The 23320-nt window shown below is 43.5% G+C and overlaps 2 protein-coding genes and 1 pseudogene across 2 annotated transcripts in view; 2 read left to right on the top strand and 1 right to left on the bottom strand.

The window, feature by feature from the left end:
• The window catches only part of MUC16 (mucin 16, cell surface associated), a 99152-nt gene extending 96814 nt beyond the window's left edge, over positions 1-2338 (top strand). Inside the window, exon 61 of the mRNA XM_068979947.1 lies at positions 2231-2338. Within this exon, the coding sequence (XP_068836048.1) occupies positions 2231-2338 (108 nt within the window). The remainder of the gene's footprint in view (positions 1-2230) is intronic.
• LOC138085677 (zinc finger protein 160-like) overlaps positions 1-23320 on the top strand; it is a 406927-nt gene that overhangs the window by 360234 nt on the left and 23373 nt on the right. The gene's annotated exons all lie outside the window — the stretch shown is intronic.
• LOC138085503 (zinc finger protein 709-like) lies at positions 2741-6480 on the bottom strand (annotated as a pseudogene).

Genomic DNA, 23320 nt, shown 5'->3' with positions numbered 1-23320 from the left:
TCCTACTGTTTAACACAGGAAACTATATCCAGTATCCTGGGATAAACCATAATATAAAAAAGAATATTTTTAAAGTATATATATATATGTGTGTGTAACTAAGTCACTTTGCTGTATAGCAGAAACAAACATAACACTGTAAATCAACTATACTTCAATTAAAAATAAATTTTCAAAGTTACGTATATCTGTGCAACCATTCCCTCCTAGGAATTTGTCTAAGAGAAATGAAAACACCTATCTATACAAAGACTTGTACACAAATGTTCATAGTAATATTTGCACTAGTCAAAAACTGAAAAACAAACCAAGAAGTCCATCAACAGGTGAATGGGTAAACAATGTGTGGTATATTCACACAATTCAAAACTATTTAGCAATAATACTGGATTATTAACCTATACAATGACAAATCTCAAAATAATTTGAATTTGAATGTGCTGAATGAAAGAAGTTAGGTGAAAAAGAATACTTATTGTACGATTCCATTTATAAACAAACTCTGGAAAATACTAATTAATCTCTGAGGATAGAAATCAGATCTGTGGTTGTCTAGGAATAAGAATGTGTTTGTAAACAGCAGGGGAGGAAGAATTACAAAAGAACATGAGGGAAACTGGGGGAATAATGAGCATTCCTTATTTTGATTGCAGGGATGGTTCAATAAGTTTATAATCCATACTTATCAAATCATTCACTTTAAATGTATGCAGTTTACCTACAAATAGGATCCTTCTCAGGGCCTCCATTATCTTATATATCCCAGTCTAGTAACCTTGTTTTTCTCCAAAGCTTTCAAATAGGCATTTTTTCATTCTAAGTTTTCTAGCTATCTTTATAAGAAATTTAGTCCAAATTACTCAATGATGTATTACTAGAAGTTGAAGTCTATATAATCTTTACAATAATAGAAAATATTGAATAATATACTTTTTCATAATAATGTAAAAGCTTACATGATTTTGTTCAAAAGCTAAAATATTTAGCATTTGTATTTTCTTTAGTAAAGTGAGTTGATTTAAAAAGTAATGCTGCAGGACTTTTCCTGGTGGTCCAGTGGTTAAGAATCTGCCTGCCAATGCAGGGGACATGGGTCCAACCCCTGGTCAGGGAAGATCCTACACGCCGCAGGGCAACTAAGCCCATGCACCACAACTACTCAGTCTGTGCTCTAGAGCTCAAGAGCTTCAACGAGAAGCCATGGCAATGAGAAGCGCATGCGCTGCAATTAGAGAGCAGCCCTAACTCCCACTCAGTGCAACTAGAGAGATCCCATGCACAGCAACAAAGACCAAGCACAGCCATAAATAAATAATTCTTTAAGGTACTGTCACATATTACTAAGTGATCAGAATATGAAAAAAGGTACAGGAAATTATTAAAGACAGTATTAATATTACTAAAACTGATTGATAAAATAACTAATATATAGACAACCAGTATTTATTAACAATTGTGGTCCAATAGGGGACCTTGTAGCTCAGTCAGTAAAGAATCTTCCCGCAATGCAGGAGACCAAGAGGTTTGATCCCTGGGTCAGGAAGATCCCCTGGAGAAGGAAATGGCAACCCCCTCCAGTATTCTTGCCTGGAGACCACCACGGACTGAGCAGTCTGGCAGGGTACAGTCTATGGGGTCAAAAGAGTAAGACACGACTTAGCAGCTAGACCACCATGATCTAATAATTTTAAATGTATATATATAACTTGGAATACATATTCCTTCTGTTTTTTGATTCCAAGTTTACAAGCAGATGCTGAAAGCTAATGAACCCACCATGCACACAACTGATCACATTTCAAGTAAATGGCAAAAAATAGAAAAAAACTACATACTCATTCTTTGAAAGATGTCTAATTCTAATAAACTTTAAACATTTTTTTAAAAATCTGTGCAGTTTACTGTATATCAGTTAAGCTGGGGTTAGGGAAAAGAGACAAGATATGAAGGGGATATCAGAAAAAAAGGGGAAAAAAACCAAATTTTTTTAAAAGATAAAAAAAGGGGCTATCAGAGAGAAAATGGTAGGAAAAAAGTGGAGAGTTAAAGGGAAGAAAGAAAAAAAAGAGGTGAAAGAGGGGAAAAGGAGAGGCTGAGAGAAAAGAGAAAACGGGAAGAGAGACGCACAGGAGCAGCAGGTATCCGTGGCTGCAGTCATGTCCTTCACCCGTAGCCTCCCACAGCTGACAAGACGACTGGTCCATTCTGAGCCCTCTGTTCACCCTCGCAGGCCAGAGTCCACCAGCGGAAGAAGGAGGCGGACTATGAGGTTCAGCAACTACAGCCCGATAGCGTGGGCTATTACCTGCCACACCTGGACCTGAGGAAGCTACAGTGACACCTGCGCAAGCCCCCTTTTCCCAGACAGGTTCCAGAGGAGGTTGGCTGGAACAGAAGCAAACCACGCTGGTCGGACACAACCTCCAGGCCTTTCTTGGCCTGGCCCCCACCTGGTTCACAGTGGACTGAGAGAAAAGGTCTCCCCTTCGATGTCCTGAAGACAACTGCAACTTCTGTCTGATGGGTTCACACCCTCAGGGACACCAGGATTGGTGAAATAGGCACAGACGTGGCTAACGAACAAAATCGACATCCCACTTAAGTGAGGGTTACCTTCCTAGTCACCCCCTGATCACCTCTCTCCTTGACTCCTGGGCAGCCATCACCCCATCGCTATTCCTCCCTGTTCTGCATCTCCTTCCCCGAAGCCCTGGCAGTCTCAAGTTCCTTGTGAACTACCTTATTCGCTGATGTTCAGATTCACCAGGATGTTCACTGACTCTTCTCCTTCATCACAGGTCCTCCAAGGTAGGAAACAGACTAAGAGGAATGAGTGGGTCAGCCATGATTCTGCACTCAGCCCTGGGACTTGGTATCTGGGAAGACTGAGTCCCAGAGTGGCAGCAAACTCTAGAGAGATAGAGTCTACTTTGAATTTGAAGATGAATAAAACTCAGGGGAAAGATCTGAGAGAAAAAATACAGACAGTCCCCTTTTTCATTTTTTTTCTGCACTGAATCTAACTGAAAGGTTAAAGCAGAGACTCCCCAACACGCTGCTCGAAGCATCCCAGGCGTGATGCTAATACTGTAGATGCTCTGTTACTGTTTAATACCTCACTCTCAGAAACTGTAAATCCCAGATTCGCCTGGTGGTCCAGTGACTAGGACTCCATGCTCCCAGTGCAGAAGGCCCAGGTTCAATCCCTGGTCCAGGAACTAAGATCCTGCACGCTGTATAGCACAGCCAAAAAACTAACAAAAAAACCCCATGTGATTTAACTTCTGGGTATTAAGAACAATTAAGAAATTAGCTACATGACTAAAATCAAAACTAAAAAAAAAAGAAAAAAGAAAAATTTCCTGGCAGAAAAAACACCTGGATTCATATGTACATAATCTTGACTCATAAAATATAATGAACAAAGGAAGAAAATTACAGAGTTTACCTGAAAATTGATCATTATAATGGGTCATTTTCATAGATCCTCTCAAGAAATTAAAAACACAGTGTTTGTTAGCACGTGATGGGTTAGAGAATAGTTAATAAAATGTTTCTATGAAACAACTACCAAAGCATTCCTGTGGCAAAAAACAAAACAAAACACATACTTCTTACATACAAACATAATTTAAAACATATTGAGAGATTATAGTCAACTACCAGAACAGGACACACCAACACAAGGAAGGAGTTTATTTTCAGAAATAAATAAAAGATCAGGAGAAGGCAGCCGGCGTACAATGCGGTAGAGAAACAAACTCCCTTGGTTTTTCACTGCATCACTGTAGATGTCACGGTGAATCAGGAAAACACCCTCGCTAGCACCATTAACAGCATAAGGCGTTTGTTAAACACTTTAGACTTTAAATGGATATAATCTAGAGAAGAGGGGGACCAGACAATACTCCCAAACAGTACAATCCAAAGTAGCTTCTTGGTGGACACAAGAGACCTGACAGAAAAACCCCAACTCCGATGGATCTTTGATGTGGATCTTGGGAAGACATCAGTGGAAACCTACAGCTCTACAAAAATGGAAGCCAAACACTGGTGGTGGTTTTGAGGTACTCTTGATTGGAAGGTCAAAGAATCCAAAATGATGGGCTAAAAGATAGTATCCTTAAGTGAAAGTCACTCAGTTGTGTCTGACTCTTTGTGACCCCATGGACTGTTCTCCAGGCCAGAATACTGAAGTGGGTAGCCTTTCCCTTCTCTAGGGGATCTTCCCAACCCAGGGATTGAACCCAGGTCTCCCGCATTGTGGGTGGACTCTTTACCAGCTGAACCACAAGGGAAGCCCATATATGGGTGTCTCTCTTCATGTATGGTGCCTCCAAACTCTGACTAATGCCTTGTTTGCTTCTGCTTTCCAAATCCTATGGAAGTAAGGCTATCAGTGAATTCTAACACTGAACCATAAATAGGATGGATGCTAGAAAATTTTGTTTCTAACATTACACAGAGAATCAGATATCTGTCCCATCACAGGTCTCTCTTCTCAAAATCTATTCACCAAATACCAGTCAGAGGAAGGACAACAAGCAAAGGTCCAAATATAAAAACAATTATTCACATTAAAGTCTCAAAAAAGGAGCTTTGTTGTTAAAGATAAAACACAGAAAACAGACTATAAAGACATCCACGAATTGTCCAGAATCCAGATATCCTGTAGGAAAATCCGAACAAATGACCACATTTTCCAGTTGCTTCTTAATACAGAATAAAATTATAAAAAATGAAACCTGACTACACACGCATCCGATATACATTTCAATTCACCCATGGATCCAGTAGACTTTCAAATGGAGAGAGAAAATATTAGCTGATTCAAAGGAAAACCACTACCTTTTAATCTCATGTACTACTGTTGACTGGCTTCCCTGGTGGCCCAGTGGCAAAGAATGCACCTGCCAATGCAGGAGTCACAGGAGACACGGGTTCGATTGCTGGGTCAGGAAGACCCCCTGGAGCAACACAGGCCAGTATTCTCGCTTAGGAAATTCCAAGGACAGAGGAGCTTAGTGGGCTACAGTCGCAAAGAATGGGACATGACTGAGGAACTGAACAACTGCTGTTGACAGATGACTTGCAGAATTATATCACCCCAATACTCATGTATGAAACTAACTAGTAGAAACTCACGCTCTAGCGATGTAGTTTAAGAAAGAGGCTTGATAAACCCAATATATTTACAACCTGTTAAAAACAATTCTTTTGTGGTTGAAAGTTTTCTGGAACCTTCAGTTCAGTTCAGTTCAGTTCAGTTCAGTCGCTCAGTCGTGACCGACTCTTTGAGACCCCATGAACCGCAGCACACCAGGCCTCCCTATCCATCACCAACTCCCGGAGTTCACCCAAATCCATGTCCATTGAGTCAGTGATGCCATCCAACCATCTCATCCTCTGTCGTCCCCTTCTCCTCCTGCCCTCAATCTTGCCCAGCATCAGGGTCTTTTCCAATGAGTTGGCCAAAGTGTTGGAGTTTCAGCTTCAACATCAGTCCTTCCAATGAACACCCAGGACTGATCTCCTTTAGGGTGAACTGGTTGGGTCTCCTTGCAGTCCAAAGGACTCTCAAGAGTCTTCTCCAACACCATAGTTCAAAAGCATCAGTTCTTTGGCGCTCTGGAACATTATACCCAGATTAATTTTCATCAAGCTATGAGTTCTCATGTTACTCACATTTGTAATTATTTCTGGTGGGAGTTTTAACATTTAACAATGAAGACCAACTGAAGTCTTTCCCACACTCTTTACAGTCAAAAGGTTTTTACCCCGTGAGATGAGTCCTTTCATGCCTTCGGAAGGAAGTGGTATGATTGAAGGCTTTCCCGCATTCTTTACATTCATAGGGTTTCTCTCCAGTGTGAGTTCTCTCATGTCTTTGAAAACTCTGATACCACCTGAAAGTTTTCCCACATTCCGTACATGCATAGGGTGTCTCTCCTGTATGAGTCCTTTCACGGTTTTGTAGGGAACTGTATCCTCTGTAGGCTTTACCGGATTGTTTACATTCATAGGGTTTTTCTCTAGTGTGAGTTCTTTCACATGTTTGAAGATAACTGGGACACCTGAACACTTTATGACATTTTTTATACTCGTAGGGTTTTTCTCCAGCCTGATTTCTCTCATGTCTTCGAAAACTTTGACAACATCCGAGGGCTTTTCCATTGTTTACATTCGTAGAATATGAATTCTTCTGTGCGTTTCTACAGAAGTATAATCACTGCAGGTTTTTCCACACTGGTTACATTCATAGAGTTTCTCTCCAGTGTGTGTTCTTTCATGTATTCAAAGTGAGGTTGAACAACTAAAAGCTCCTCCACACTCCCTGTATTCACAGGGTTTCTCTCCAGTGTGGGTTCTTTCATGTTCTTGAAAGGAGGGGTAATACTCGAAGGTTCTGCCACACTGTTTACATTCATAGGGTCTCTCTCCAGTGTTACTTTGGTGTATTTGAAATGAACTGGGGGACATAGCTGAAAGGTTGTTGTTGAACGAAAAAAGACACCAGGATTCTTGGCCCCCGGAGGAGAATTTAATCCGGGGCCAGAGACAAGGCTTGATCACTCAGAGCTTTGTGTAATAAAGTTTTATTAAAGTATAAAGGAGATAGAGAAAGCTTCTGACATAGGCGTCAGAAGGGGGCAGAAAGAGTACCCCCACCCATTAGTCTTCAGCTGGATGTTATATAGTCACTGCTGCTGCTGCTAAGTCACTTCAGTCGTGTCCGACTCTGTGTGACCCCATAAATGGCAGCCCACCAGGCTCCTCCGTCCCTGGGATTCTCCAGGCAAGAACACTGGAATGGGTTGCCATTTCCTTCTCCAATGCATGAAGGTGAAAAGTGAAGTCGCTCAGTCGTGTACAACTCTTCACAACTCCATGGACTGCAGCCTACCAGACTCCTCTGCCCATGGGATTTTCCAGGCAAGAGTATAGTCACTGCTAAGTCACTTCAGTCATGTCCGACTCTGTGCGACCCCGTAGACAGCAGCCCACCAGGCTCCCCCGTCCCTGGGATTCTCCAGGCAAGAACATAGTCACTAGCAGTCTGTTAATAAAGGAATGTCTTAAAACTCAGAGTGGCACCAGGCCCCTCACACCTATAAGATGCATTTTGGGATAATCTTGGCACCAAATGGTTCATCCTGGGCATAAAATGATTAACTTGAATCTTGTAGAAGGACAGATTGCCATACAAATAGTTTCCTTTACATAGATTAGGGCAACAATATCTGAGTATAACATACTGGTTTGTTAAGTAGGTTCTGAGCCATTAGGCAGGACTGACTTGAAGATACAGTTTGGGGTAAATCCATAGTACATTAGCATAGCTTAAGACAAACATTTCCATAAAAAATGCATTGGTTATCTCAAGGTGTGAGAATAGTTAACTTCCGCCTTTGACTGTGTGGATCACAATAAACTGGAAAATTCTGAAAGAGATGGGAATACCAGACCACCTGACCTGCCTCTTGAGAAATCTGTATGCAGGTCAGGAAGCAACAGTTAGAACTGGACATGGAACAACAGACTGGTTCCAAATAGGAGAAGGAGTATGTCAAGGCTGTATATTGTCACCCTGCTTATTTAACTTCTATGCAGAGTACATCATGAGAAACGCTGGACAGGAAGAAACACAAGCTGGAATCAAGATTGCCAGGAGAAATATCAATAACCTCAGATATGCAGATGACACCACCCTTATGGCAGAAAGTGAAAAGGAACTAAAAAGCCTCTTGATGAAAGTGAAAGAGGAGAGTGAAAAAGTTGGCTTAAAGCTCAACATTCAGAAAACAAAGGTCATGGCATCCGGTCCCATCACTCCATGGGAAATAGATGGAGAAACAGTGGAAACAGTGTCAGACTTTATTTTGGGGGGCTCCAAAATCACTGCAGATGGTGACTGCAGCCATGAAATTAAAAGACGCTTACTCCTTGGAAGAAAAGTTATGACCAACCTAGATAGCATATTCAAAAGCAGAGACATTACTTTGCCAACTAAGGTCCGTCTAGTCAAGGCTATGGTTTTTCCTGTGGTCATGTATGGATGTGAGAGTTGGACTGTGAAGAAGGCTGAGTGCCGAAGAATGGATGCTTTTGAACTGTGGTGTTGGAGAAGACTCTTGAGAGTCCCTTGGACTGCAAGGAGATCCAACCAGTCCATTCTGAAGATCAGCCCTGGGATTTCTTTGGAAGAAATGATGCTAAAGCTGAAAGTCCAGTACTTTGGCCACTTCATGCGAAGAGTTGACTCATTGGAAAAGACTTGATGCTGGGAGGGATTGGGGGCAGGAGGAGAAGGGGATGACCGAGGATGAGATGGCTGGATGGCAACACGGACTCGATGGACGCGAGTCTGAGTGAACTCCGGGAGTTGGTGATGGACAGGGAGGCCTGGCGTGCTGCGATTCATGGGGTCGCAAAAAGTCGGACACAACTGAGCAACTGAACTGAACTGAACTTAGGTGAAACCAGGTGTCATTATGCCAACACAGTATTTTAAGAGAAACCTCCTTTTAGATTTGTATAGAGAAGGAAAAAAATATCACTAGTTTGTTTCCTCCTGCCGCTTAAGAGAGATAAAAACGTCTGACACTTGCAGGCTATTTCCTCCATTTGGAGACCCCTGGCCTTCCTGTCTGTTACCCTCTCATTAACGCTTTCCCACACTGCTTACACTTATAAGGTCCAACTCCAGTATGAGTGATCAAGTGCATGCAAAGGCTTGCAAGAGCTCTAAAGGCTCTCCCACATTCCCTACATTCATAAGGTTTTTCCCCAGTATGAATTTTTTGATGTTTCCGAAAAGAACTGGGACGACTGAAGGCTTTACCACATTTTCTACATTCATAGGATTTTTCTCCTGTGTGAGTCCTCTTTTGTGTTCGGAAAGGTTGATAATATCCATAGGCTTTTCCACAATGTTTACATTTATAAGGTTTCTCCCCAGTGTGGGTCCTTTCATGTATCTGAAGTGAAGCTGAAGAACTTAAAGTTTTCCCACAGCCTTTGCACTTAGAAGAGGCGTCCCACTATGTGTTGGCATGTGTCTTTGCAAAGTTCTGAGCCATATGAAGGCTTTCCTACATTTCTTACATGTGTAGGTTTTTTCTCCACTGTAATTTATTTTATGTTTTTCAAAACACTGCAGGTAACTAAAGGCTTTCCCACATACATTGCATTTATTCCCTCCATTTTCCTGATACTCGTGTGGCTTGTGTCCAGTGTGACTTTGGTGGACCTAATATGGGAGGAATGATGCATGAGGTCTTTTCCACGTACTTTGTGTCCCCGTGGTCTTACTCTGATAAGAGTTTTCTTGTTCGGATTGCGATTTGGAATAAGGTTGACATTTTCTCCACAGGGACTATCCTCTTTACCTTCACAGATTCTCTCTGCCTTCTGACTTCTCCAAAAAAAACAAGAAGGAAGTATTAATGATCTCTTTGTTAATGATTTTATATTTATTAAAAATGCTTCAGCTACACTTTTACAATTTATAGCAAAGGCATAGGTTTTTTTTCTGGCACGTGTGAATTGTTCGAAATTGAATATACCGAGTACTCCACAAGAGGACTCACCAAAATGGTGATATTTATATATAGGGCTTATTAATACTGTTTCCAAGTGAACTATTTTACAAACACTGAACATTATATCATATATAAGAAAGGAATTTGGTGAAAATTTTGAGGAGCAATACATTTGAAGCATGGGTTACCTTGTTTCTTTTTAAAATCTGGTACAATAACATAATTCTCATGTGAAATACTGCTTTCTACTGTGAATGCCACTCACCTTAGTTTTCTCCCCTGATTTCTGTACTGATCTTCAATGTCATGATCTTCCCATGTTGTTCCTAAAATACACATAAAAATTATTCCAAAGTATTAGAAGTTATAGAAAAATCAGTAGACTCTAGTTCTACAATGAGCTGTGACAATACCTAATTTATTTATTTACCAATGTCCTCCCTTTACATGTTCCACCTCTTAGAAAAACACTGTTGGGCAGAAAAACTTGTCCTTCGACAAGGTGAAGGTCAGTTGTCATCCTTACCTACTGAGGCCAGGTTCCTAAAGGTTTCCCCCATCACATCTCTGTAGAGTTTCTTCTGTGAAAAATCCAGTAAAGCCCAGTCTTCCAGGGTGACATTCACAGTCACATCCTCCAAGACCACTGAATCCTAAAATATCCCAAATATGTGTACAGTAGGATGAGTGAACCTGAGAGCTCTGCACATCCACACTCCACTTAGAGGAGGGTTACTTATGACTCCGTTGTTTCCCATTTATTTATTTTTTGACTTGTTCATCAGAAACTCTCTGTCCACGCTTACTTCCTCATAAATTTAACAGCATCATGAACATGTGTAAACTACTTACATAGCTGTTTTACTGTGACCACATTACAAATCTGTTTCATTTATTTTTGCCTGCCCTAGGTCTTCATTGCTATGTGGCTTTTCTCTAGCTGTGGCAAGTGGGGGCTGCTCTCTAGCTGCAGCGCTCGGCCTCCTCCCTGCGGCGGCTTCTCTTGCTGTGGAGCACCAGTTCCAGGACCACGGGCTTCAGCAGTGGCTGCACATGGGCTCAGCAGTGGTGGCACATGGGCTCAGCTGCTCCAAGGCATGTGGGATCTTCCCGCATCAGAGATCAAACTTGTGTCTCCTGCTTCGGCAGGCGGATTCTTTACCGCTGAGCCACCAGGGAAGCCCCGCATTGCAAATCTATTGCTATCTAGTGGCAGGGTTCACAGTATGTTGAGAAATGGCAGAAATGCTATACAAATGAAACAAAATATCAATTCAAAATCACCCACTTCTTGAGAGACAAATTCCTTCCTCTCCTTCTTTACTACCCACCATTTATACATTCCATGAGACAGGCTCAAGTCTGCACGAGGGTAAAATGAATAAAAACATAGCGTTCTATTCCCATCACCAAATATGAGAGTTCAGGAGGCCTGTGGCATCCAACTTTTAACAAGATCCAGCTGGCCATTTTGTCCTAAAGTATTCCAAGCCCTTAGAAGTAATCAGATGCTGCTAACTTAGAATGAAAATATTCTCGCAGAAGAGCACAGCTTCTACTTTGTGTGATATTTATCACAAACCCAGTTCTTTCTTTTTCTCTGTTCAGTTTGACAGGTTAGAAAGTTATTTGTAACTTCAAGCTCAGACATGAGGAAGAAGGCGTAAAAACTTAAGATTATAAACTCCCTATGTTTGTGTACATCAAGACTGTTTCCAGCCAAGTTTTGGTGCACACACACAGAGATAACAATATACCAAAAAAGCGTTTTCCCACAGAACCACAATAATCTCTCCTGGGCCCTGCTGACACTTTTTCAAAAGTTACTGAGACTCCCCTGGTGGTCCAGTGATTGAGAGTCCATCTTGCAATGCAAGGGATGCGGGTTCAATCCCTGGTCAGGGAACTAGGATCCTACATGCTGCAAAGCAACTGGGCTCACACCCTAACTACTGAGCCTGTGTGCTCTGGAGCCCAAACACCACAAGAGAGCCCATGCATGGCAACGAAGTGTCCCGCATGACTCAACAAGAGTCTCGCATGCAGCATCTGAGACCCGATGCAACCAAATTTATTTTTTAAGTTAAGAAGATGAAGATTGCAAGGGAGCTTCTTCTAGTCCATAACAGTCAGATGGTGGATTTGTCCATGACACATTATATAAAGGTGTCAGCAGTACTTTCCCCCGAAAGAACAAAAATCATTTTCCATTAAGGAGGAAGTTGTTTCCTGAGTAGCCACTCTAGAGGCTGCCCTCCTACATACAGTTACATCCAAGCTCCCCTAGGGAGTAAAGGAGCATGGCAGTTCAATCCCTGGGCTTCCCTGAAGGCTCGTGGTAAAGAATCCACCTGCAATGCAGGAGACATAGGAGACTTGGATTCAAACCCTGGGTCAGGAAAATCCCCTGGAAAAGGAAATGGCAACCCACTCCAGTATTCTTGCCTGGAAATCCCATGGACAGAGGATCCTGGCAGGCTACAGTCCACCAGGTCGCAAAGAGTTGGACACGACTGAGTGACTAAGTGCAATGCAGCAGCTAAATCCCTGAGCATAGGAATTCCTCAGCTGATGATATCACATGCTCCCAATAAACTATGAAAAGGTTTACTTCTCCAAAACAGGACTCTCCACATACTATGGAGTAACTAAGCCCATGAGCCACAACTCCTGAAGCCACGCACCTAGATCCTATGCTCTACAACGAGAGAAGCCATCACAATGAGAAGCCTGTGCACTGCAATTAAAGAGTTGGTTCTCTGGTTCTCTGACATGATTAATGAAACTGATAAATATCTTGTGATCATTACTAAGAGAGAAGACTTCCGGGTGGTCCAGTAGGTTAAGAATCTGCCTGCCAATGCAAGGGACACAGGTTCGATCCCTGGCCTGGGAAGATTCCACATGCCACGGAGTAACTAAGCCCCTGCACCACAATTTCTGAAGCCCACGCACCCTAGAGCCTGTGCTCCACAACAACAGAAGGCACTGCAGTGAGAAGCCTGGCCACTGCAACTAGAGAGTAACCCCCATTTGCCACAACCACTTACACAGCAATGAAGACCCAGTGCAGCCAAAACTAAATACATGAAATTTAAAAAAGAGAGACAGAAATTATAATGTAAGGCATCATGGGTAACCAGGAGGTGTATGAGGTAGGTACTGAAGGCCCTGTGTGTGCCTTTTGTAAGGCAAACTAAACAGTCTAGAGCCTTCTGTCAATGGCACCCCACTCCAGCACTCTTGCCTGGAAAATCCCATGGACAGAGGAGCCTGGTGGGCTACAGTCCATGGGGTCGCGAAGAGTCGGACACGACTGAATGACCTCACTTTCACTTTTCACTTTCATGCAATGGAGAAGGAAATGGCAACCCACTCCAGCGTTCTTGCCTGGAGAATCCCAGGGACGGGGGAGCCTGGTGGGCTGCCGTCTATGGGGTCGCACAGAGTCAGACACCACTGAAGCGACTTAGCAGCAGCAGCAGCAGCAGCAGCAGCAGAGCCCTCTATAGTAGAGGATTTGGGTTCAAGGCGGCCCAGTTTGCAAGTAACAGCATATGTGCTCCAATAAAGTTGTAAACAAGGGATTTGTTGCCTCCAAAACATCAAAGAAATCTAGACAATGTTGTGGGTGCTGAGAGGGACTACTGCTATTTCTTCACGGTATCAGGAAGGGGGAGGCCTTCTGTTTATTTTTTTTTTTTAATGCATCCATTAAAAGATGTCCAGGCCTCACGTGTTTGTTTGTTTTGTTTGTTTTTCTGGAGGAAGGAGCCCATAAATATTACCTATGGTCAGAAACCTGTCTGATTATCTGGCACTGCTGGTTATAAGAAAATAAAAAATATTAATATAAATGAAGTTCCTTGAGGGAAGGCCTCATATGCTTGAAGCAATGCCCATCCACTTTTTACAAACCCTCCTTTTTCAATATCGTATGTCCTAAATGTCAAATGAACTTCCTCAGAAGAGGTGTCATTAATGCCACAACACCCCTCTGCTCATGGCACAAAGTGGACACAGCACAGACCCTGCCCGCTGAGGCTGTGCAGTGGCAATGGTGCTGAGGTTCCCCCAGGGTAACCAGGTAAAGCTATCCGTGTCCCTTCAGAGGAGAAGGCCAAACACAGATGAGGGGCTGCTGAAATAGACACAAAACAGAACAGACTTGGCCAAATCTGTCAAAGCAGAATGTTCAGCAGCTGCTGAGTGGATGGAGTCAGTCATTTCCACACATTGCAGACTGGGAATAAGGGGTTTACTTGGTTGGACAACAGCCTCAAGACCGTGGCATCCCACTGTGAGGTGTCTGTAACTCTTTCTAGGCTTAAGAACAGGTCAAATGAGGCTGTTCAAAGTAGAAGCACTAGGGATAATTGCAAACTTATATAATCCCAAATTAAAGGTTTCTAACAACAGTTTTCAGTCCTCAAAGGCCCTTTTTAACTTGTCCTGGACCATACCACTAATTTAACTAAGGCATAAAGACCACGGAATTTCATTTTGTGAAGGCAGTTTGGAAGTAACAAGAATTTAATTTGTATGATTTACTGGTTCAGAGCTTTCCTGCTCACTGCTGAATATTTTACAACAGTGGGCGCTGTGATCATAAGGACAGGCAGAGTTCTGAAGTATACCAATATGTCCTCTATATTATATTCAGCAATTCCTCTAAGATCATGCAGTATAAATTTAAGTACAACAAATACAAGACTTTGCAGTGAGTAACTGTTGGAAGGTTTAGTAAATTCTTTCATTATAGGAGACAGTAATACTGATTCTAAACCTAAGTTGTAGGGACTTGCCTGGTGGTCCAGTGGTTAAGACTGTGATCCCAATGCAGGGGTATGAGTTTGATCTCTGGTGGGGAAACTAAGATCCTGCAGGCTGCAGCTAAAAAACAGAATAAAACCAAACAAAGGAAAACAAAAACAAACAAAAAACCCCCTACATTCTAGAGGTCCAAAAGGCATGGACTGTCCTTTTTATCTTTTTAGCTATGTAAATTCTTATTTAAAAAAAAAGAATCTTAGTTGTGGCATGCAGGATTTAGTTCTCTGACCAGGAGTCGAACCCAGCCCACCCCTCCCCAATACACACACACACGTATTGGGAGCGCAGTCTGAACCACTGTGCCACCAGGGAAACTCCTGTAAATTCCTTTAGTGCGTTTTGTATTTCCAACTGGAAAGTTGTGGACCTTTTCCAGTATCTTTTTCCTTGTGTTCCTTCTCTCCTGTTCTTCCCTAGATTACGATTTAACACATTATTGACTGGAAAAGTGTTAATGACACAAGTGTTAGTTTCTGCAAGAATACCCTGGTCAATAGCGTGTTGTGCCGTATGTGCTGCTGTACTTAGTTGCTCAGTCGTGTCTGACGCTTTGCGACCCAATGAACTACAGCCTACTGGGCTCCCCTGTCGTGGGGATTCTCCAAGCAAGAATACTAGAGTGAGTTCCCATGCCCTCCTCCAGGGGATCTTCCCAACCCAGGGATCGAACCCAGGTCTCCAGCATTGCAGGCAGATTCTTTACCAGCTGAGGTACCAGGGAAGCCCCAATAATGTGTTAAGTTAGAAAACAGTGTGTCTTCTCTACCCTGGCATTCATAAATGTTTGCTTCCAGAGAGGTGCACACTAGTGTCATCGGGATCAGAGACCTCCTCCATGATAACTGGTTATTTTAAAGAGTTTAGGCACCCCAGGCTTAAACTGGTGTGAACTAACCCCTTTGCTGTGTATGTATTCTGTCCCCCTGACACAGAGGGTCAGGAGCTTTGTTGCAGGAGTGGCAGGGTCAGCAGCAGAGGTACCTAAAGGTCCTGGTGAAGGGCTTTCCCAGTGGCTCACAGGTAAAGAATCTGCCTGCAAAGCAGGAGACACGGGAGATGCAGGTACGATTCCTGGCTCAGGAAGATTCCCTGGAGGAGGAAATGGCAACCCACTCCAGTATTCTTGTCTGGAGAATCTCATGGACAGAGGAGCCTAGCGGGCTACACTCCATGAGGTCACAAAGAGTTGGACACGACAGTGACTGTGACTGACACGCTGACTGAGCCCTCTGCCTATTAGGTGTGGACTCAGCCTGCCACCTAGTGGTCACCTTTTCCAAATGCTTTTTCTCTGAAATAACTGCTCTTTAAGCAGTGACCATCTGAAGGGCTCACCTCATTCACAGGGTGTAATCAGGCTTTCCTCTCCTAAGACCAGGCAATCCCAGACTCAATTACATTTTTACTTAAAGACACGCAGGTTCCAGCCAACACATCGACTGAGCACTATTTTAACAAAGACCTAATTCCCATACTCCTACTCAGAAAAGATAGTTCAGTTCAGTCGCTCAGTTGCGCCCGATTCTTTGCGACCCCATGAATCGCAGCACGCCAGGCCTCCCTGTCCATCACCAACTCCCAGAGTTCACTCAGATTCACGTCCATCGAGTCCGTGATGCCATCCAGCCATCTCATCCTCTGTCGTCCCCTTCTCCTCCTGCCCCCAATCCCTCCCAGCATCAGAGTCTTTTCCAATGACTCAACTATTCGCATGAGGTGGCCAAAGTACTGGAGTTTCAGCTTTAGCATCATTCCTTCCAAAGAAATCCCAGGGCTGATCTCCTTCAGAATGGATTGGTTGGATCTCCTTGCAGTCCAAGGGACTCTCAAGAGTCTTCTCCAACACCACAGTTCAAAAGCATCCATTCTTGGGCACTCAGCCTTCTTCACAGTCCAACTCTCACATCCATACATGACCACAGGAAAAACCATAGCCTTGACTAGACGGACCTTAGCCGGCAAAGTAATGTCTCTGCTTTTGAATATGCTATCTAGGTTGGTGACAACTTTTCTTCCAAGGAGTAAGCGTCTTTTAATTTCATGGCTGCAGTCACCATCTGCAGTGATTTTGGAGCCCCCCAAAATAAAGTCTGACACTGTTTCCACTGTTTCCCCATCTATTTCCCATGAAATGATGGAACCGGATGCCATGACCTTCGTTTTCTGAATGTTGAGCTTTAAGCCAACTTTTTCACTCTCCTCTTTCACTTTCATCAAGAGGCTTTTGAGTTCCTCTTCACTTTCTGCCATAAGGGTGGTGTCATCTGCATATCTGAGGTTATTGATATTTCTCCCGGCAATCTTGATTCCAGCTTGTGTTTCTTCCAGCCCAGCGTTTCTCATGATGTACTCTGCATAGAAGTTAAATAAGCAGGGTGACAATATACAGCCTTGACATACTCTTTTCCTATTTGGAACCAGTCTGTTGTTCCATGTCCAGTTCTAACTGCTGCTTCCTGACCTGCATACAGATTTCTCAAGAGGCAGGTCAGGTGATCTGGTATTCCCGTCTCTCTCAGAATTTTCCACAGTTTATTGTGATTCACACAGTCAAAGGCTTTGGCATAGTCAATAAAGCAGAAATAGATGTTTTTCTGGAACTCTCTTGCTTTTTCCATGATCCAGCAGATGTTGGCAATTTGATCTCTGGTTCCTCTGCCTTTTCTAAAACCAGCTTGAACATCAGGAAGTTCACGGTTCACACATTGCTGAAGCCTGGCTTGGAGAATTTTGAGCATTACTTTACTAGCATGTGAGATGAGTGCAATTGTGCGGTAGTTTGAGCATTCTTTGGCATTGCCCCTCTTTGGGATTGGAATGAAAACTGACTTTTTTCAGTGGCCACTGTGGAGTTTTCCAAATTTGCTGGCATATTGAGTGCAACACTTTCACAGCATCATCTTTCAGGATTTGAAATAGCTCAACTGGAATTCCATCACCTCCACTAGCTTTGTTTGTAGTGATGCTTTCTAAGGCCCCCTTGACTTCACATTCCAGGATGTCTGGCTCTAGATGAGTGATCACACCATCGTGATTATCTGGGTCGTGAAGATCTTTTTTGTACAGTTCTTCTGTGTATTCTTGCCACCTCTTCTTCATATCTTCTGCTTCTGTGAGGTCCATACCATTTCTGTCCTTTATCGAGCCCATCGTTGCATGAAATGTTCCCTTGGTGTCTCTAATTTTCTTGAAGGGATCTCTAGTCTTTCCCATTCTGTTCTTTTCCTCTATTTCTTTGCATTGATCGCTGAAGAAGGCTTTCTTATCTCTTCTTGCTATTCTTTGGAACTCTGCATTCAGATGCTTATATCTTTCCTTTTCTCCTTTGCTTTTCACCTCTCTTCTTTTCACAGCTATTTGTAAGTCCTCCCCAGACAGCCATTTTGCTTTTTTGCATTTCTTTTCCATGGGGATGGTCTTGATCCCTGTCTACTGTACAATGTCATGAGCCTCATTCCATAGTTCATCAGGCACTCTATCTATCAGATCTAGGCCCTTAAATCTATTTCTCACTTCCACTGTATAATCATAAAGGATTTGATTTAGGTCATACTTGAATGGTCTAGCAGTTTTCCCTACTTTCTTCAATTTGAGTCTGAATTTGGTAATAAGGAGTTCATGATCTGAGCCACAGTCAGCTCCTGGTCTTGTTTTTGTTGACTGTATAGAGCTTCTCCATCTTTGGCTGCAAAGAATATAATCAGTCTGATTTCGGTGTTGACCATCTGGTGATGTCCATGTGTAGAGTCTTCTCTTGTGTTGTTGGAAGAGGGTGGTTGCTATGACCAGTGCATTTTCTTGGTAAAACTCTGTTAGTCTTTGCCCTGCTTCATTCCGCATTCCAAGACCAAATTTGCCTGTTACTCCAGGTGTTTCTTGACTTCCTATTTTTGCATTCCAGTCCCCTATAATGAAAAGGACATCTTTTGGGGTGTTAGTTCTAAAGGTCTTGTAGGTCTTCATAGAACCGTTCAACTTCAGCTTCTTCAGCATTCCTGGTTGGGGCATAGACTTGGATCACCGTGATATTGAATGGTTTGCCTTGGAAACAAACAGAGATCATTCTGTCGTTTTTGAGATCGCATCCAAGGACTGCATTTCGGACTCTTTTGTTGACCATGACGGCTACTCCATTTCTTCTTAGGGATTCCTGCCCGCAGTAGTAGATATAATGGTCATCTGAGTTAAATTCACCCATTCCAGTCCATTTTAGTTCGCTGATTCTTAGAATGTCGACATTCACCCTTGCCATCTCTTGTTTGACCACTTCCAATTTGCCTTGATTCATGGACCTGACATTCCAGGTTCCTATGCAATATTGCTCTTACAGCATTGGACCTTGGCTCTATCACCAGGCGGCTGCAGCTGGCGCACTAAGCGCAGGCGAGAGGAGCTACCCCACCTCCGAGGTCAGGGGCAGCGGCCTAGAGTGCCAGTCTGCGATGGTGCAGGAATGGCCGAAATGAGCTATCCCGCATCTGAGGTCAGGGGCGGCGGCGGAGAGGAGCTACCCAGCGTCCGAGGCCAGGGACAGCGGCCGAGAGGAGCTACCCTGAGTCCGAGGTCAGGGGCAGCGCCGGAGAGGAGCCACCCTGCGTCCGAGGCCAGGAAGGCGGCCAGGAGGAGCAACCCCACGTCCAAGGAGTGGTGGCAGCGCGGGCGCAGGAGGGCCTAGAGGAGCCATCCCACGTTGAAGGTCAGGAACGGCAGTGGTGAGGAGATATCCCTCATCCAAGGTAAGGAGCAGTGGCTGTGCTTTGCTGGAGCAGCCGTGAAGAGATACCCCACGCCCAAGGTAAGAGAAACCCAAGTAAGATGGTAGGTGTTGCTAGAGGGCATCAGAGGGCAGACACACTGAAACCATACTCACAGAAAACTAATCAATCTAATCACACTAGGACCACAGCCTTGTCTAGCTCAATGAAACTAAGCCATGCCCTCGGGGCAACCCAGGGCAGACAGGTCATGGTGGAGAGGTCTGACAGAATGTGGTCTACTGGAGAAGGGAATGGAAAACCACTTCAGTATTCTTACCTTGAGAACCCCATGAACAGTATGGAAAGGCCAAATGATAGGATACTGAAAGAGGAACTCCCCAGGTCAGTAGGTACCCAATATGCTACTGGAGATCAGTCGAGAAATAACTCTAGAAAGAATGAAGGGACGGAGCCAAAGCAAAAACAATACCCAGAAAAGATAAGGAATTACCAAAACTTCCAACTCGGTGTCTCTGTATATAGAATTCAGGCTTGGTGGGGTCAACCATGCTACACAGGGGCAGCCAGCACAGGGCATAGGAAAAGCTCCCCAGCAAACAGCAGCTCAAAGAGCAAGAGCCTCCAGGCTTTCCTATCAGCCTGTCCAGGTAAGAAGCACTAGGATAAAAGGGAGGGATGAGGCTTAACTTGTACTACTAGAAAGAAAGAAAGTGAAGTCACTCAGTCGTGTCCAACTCTTTGCAGTCCCATGGACTGTAGCCTACCAGGCTCCTCCATCCATGGGATTTTCCAGGCGAGAATACTAGGCAAACATCAAATACGTGAACCCCTGACAGCTCATTATACGAACAAACCCAGTAAGCATTCGCATTGGTTTGTTTTCATACAAGGAAACACTAACAAAATGAAATCAGGAAGTAATCAAAACTGCTTATTTCAAAGGGTTATTCACTCAGTTATCTCCAACTCTTTGTGACCCCATGGACTGTAGCCCACCAGGATCCTCTGTCCATGGAATTCTCCAGGCAAGAATACTGGAGTGGGTTGCAGTTTCCTACTCCAGGGTGGCTGGAATAAAAGCAAAATAGAGCAGGATATGTAGGGTAGTATCCTATCTTCAGTTCAGTTCAGTTCAGTTCAGTCACTGAGTCATGTCCAACTCTTTGTGACCCCATGGACTGCAGCACGCCAGGCCTCCCTGTCCATCACCAACTCCTGGAGTTTACTTATGTCCATTGAGTCAGTGATGCCATCCAACCATATCATCCTCTGTCATCCCCTTCTCCTCCTGCCTTCAATCTTTCCCAGCATCAGGCTCTTTTCAAATGAGTCAGTTCTTCACATCAGGTAGCCAAAGTATTGGAGTTTCAGCTTCAGCATCAGTCCTTCCAGTGAATATTCAGGACTGATTTCCTTTAGGGACTGGTTGAATTTCCTTGCAGTCCAAGGGACTCTCAAAAATCATCTCCAACACCACAGGTTTCCTATATTAGGAATTAAAAAAAAAATTTTTTTTGATTCAACCTTCCCATGCATTACATAGTGAAAATAAGAAGAGAAATTTACATATGCTGTATTTTCCTACAACTGATCATTATTTTTAATTAGCTTTTGCTTTTTAAAAAATATTTATTTATTTGGCTGCACTGGGGCTTAGTTGTGGCATATGCAATCTAGTTCCCTGACCTGGGCTTGAACCCAGGCCCCCTGCATTGGGAACTCAAAGTCTTAGCCCCTGGATTACTAGGTAAGTCCCTAGTTTTCGCTTTTGGAAATTAAACTTTTCTACATAGGAAATCACTTCAAGATTTAATCCTTTAAACATTTAACAGATATAAAACCACAGACCATAAAAAAAATTTACAAATTCCTTTCTAACGAAAACAACAAGGGCGAAACAAACAAACAAAAAAAGGCTTCTATCAACTGCCCCCAACTTCTGATGCTTCAACTTATAATTTTTCAACTTTACAATGGTATGAAAGCAATATGAATTAAGTGGAAATCATACTTCAAAGTGTGAATTTTGATCTTTTCCCAGGAGAGCGATATGTTTTATGATGCGTACTCAGTTGCTCAGTTGTGTCTGACACTCTGCATGACCTGTATAGCCTGCCAGGCTCCTCTGTCCATAGGATTTCCCAGGCAAGAATACTACAGTGGATTTCCTCCTCCAGGGGGTATTTCCAGCCAGGGATCGAACACGAGTCTCTTGCATCGGCAAGTGTATTCTTTACTACTGTGAAACGTTGTTGTTGAACCATGCAAAGACTCTGGGATTCTTGGCCTCCGGAGGAGAAGAATTCAATTCAGGGCCAGAGACGAGGCTTGATCGCTCAGAGCTTTTGTGTAATAAAGTTTTATTAAAGTATAAAGGAGAAAGAGAAAGCTTCTGACATAGGCATCAGAAGGGGGCAGAACCAGTACCCCCTTGCTAGTGTTACCCATGGAGTTAAATACTCTCTAATTAGTTATTACAGTGAATCAAAAGAATGTCTATAGGTTGTAAAGACCTCACTAGACCTACTCCCAGAATTTACACCTTAAGATAACAGGATTAGCCAGAAGGTTTTATCCAGAGACTCTCTTCAGGCAGGATACATTCAGTTCAGTTCAGTTCAGTCGTTCAGTTGCGCCCGATTCTTTGCGACCCCATGAATCGCAGCACGCCAGGCCTCCCTGTCCATCACCAACTCCCAGAGTTCCCTCAGATTCACGTCCATCGAGTCCGTGATGCCATCCAGCCATCTCATCCTCTGTCGTCCCCTTCTCCTCCTGCCCCCAATCCCTCCCAGCATCAGTCTTTTCCAATAAGTCAACTCTTCGCATGAGGTGTCCAAAGTACTCGAGTTTCAGCTTTAGCATCATTCCTTCCAAAGAAATCCCAGGGCTGATTTCCTTCAGAATGGACTGGTTGGGTCTCCTTGCTGTTCAAGGGACTCTCAAGAGTCTTCTCCAACACCACAGTTCAAAAGCATCCATTCTTCGGCGCTCAGCCTTCTTCACAGTTCCACTCTCACATCCATACATGACCACAGGAAAAACCATAGCCTTGACTAGACGGACCTTAGTTGGCAAAGTAATGTCTCTGCTTTTGAATATGCTATCTAGGTTGGTCATAACTTTTCTTCCAAGGAGTAAGCGTCTTTTAATTTCATGGCTGCAGTCACCATCTGCAGTGCTTTTGGAGCCCCCCAAAATAAAGTCTGACACTGTTTCCACTGTTTCCCCATCTATTTCCCATGAAGTGATGGGACTGGATGCCATGATCTTCGTTTTCTGAATGTTGAGCTTTAAGCCAACTTTTTCACTCTCCTCTTTCACTTTCATCAAGAGGCTTTTTAGTTCCTCTTCACTTTCTGCCATAAGGGTGGTGTCATCTGCATATCTGAGGTTATTGATATTTCTCCTGGCAATCTTGATTCCAGCTTGTGTTTCTTCCAGTCCAGCGTTTCTCATGATGTACTCTGCATAGAAGTTAAATAAGCAGGGTGACAATATACAGCCTTGACATACTCTTTTCCTATTTGGAACCAGTCTGTTGTTGCATGTCCAGTTCTAACTGTTGCTTCCTGACCTGCATACAGATTTCTCAAGAGGCAGGTCAGGTGGTCTGGTATTCCCATCTCTCTCAGAATTTTCCACAGTTTATTGTGATTCACACAGTCAAAGGCTTTGGCATAGTCAATAAAGCAGAAATAGATGTTTTTCTGGAACTCTCTTGCGTTTTCCATGATCCAGCGGATGTTGGCAGTTTGATCTCTGGCTCCTCTGCCTTTTCTAAAACCAGCTTGAACATCAGGAAGTTCACAGTTCACATATTGCTGAAGCCTGGCTTGGAGAATTTTGAGCATTACTTTACTAGCATGTGAGATGAGTGCAGTTGTGCGGTAGTTTGAGCATTCTTTGGCATTGCCCCTCTTTGGGATTGGAATGAAAACTGACTTTTTTCAGTGGCCACTGTGGAGTTTTCCAAACTGGCTGGCATATTGAGTGCAACACTTTCACAGCATCATCTTTCAGGATTTGAAATAGCTCAACTGGAATTCCATCACCTCCACTAGCTTTGTTTGTAGTGATGCTTTCTAAGGCCCCCTTGACTTCACATTCCAGGATGTCTGGCTCTAGATGAGTGATCACACCATCGTGATTATCTGGGTCGTGAAGATCTTCTTTGTACAGTTCTTCTGTGTATTCTTGCCACCTCTTCTTCATATCTTCTGCTTC

The sequence above is a fragment of the Capricornis sumatraensis genome, chromosome 9, assembly GCF_032405125.1.
Source record: "Capricornis sumatraensis isolate serow.1 chromosome 9, serow.2, whole genome shotgun sequence".
Lineage (NCBI taxonomy): Eukaryota > Metazoa > Chordata > Mammalia > Artiodactyla > Bovidae > Capricornis > Capricornis sumatraensis.
The sequence above is the reverse complement of the archived record's forward strand: the minus strand, read 5'-3'. Positions and strand labels throughout refer to the sequence as shown.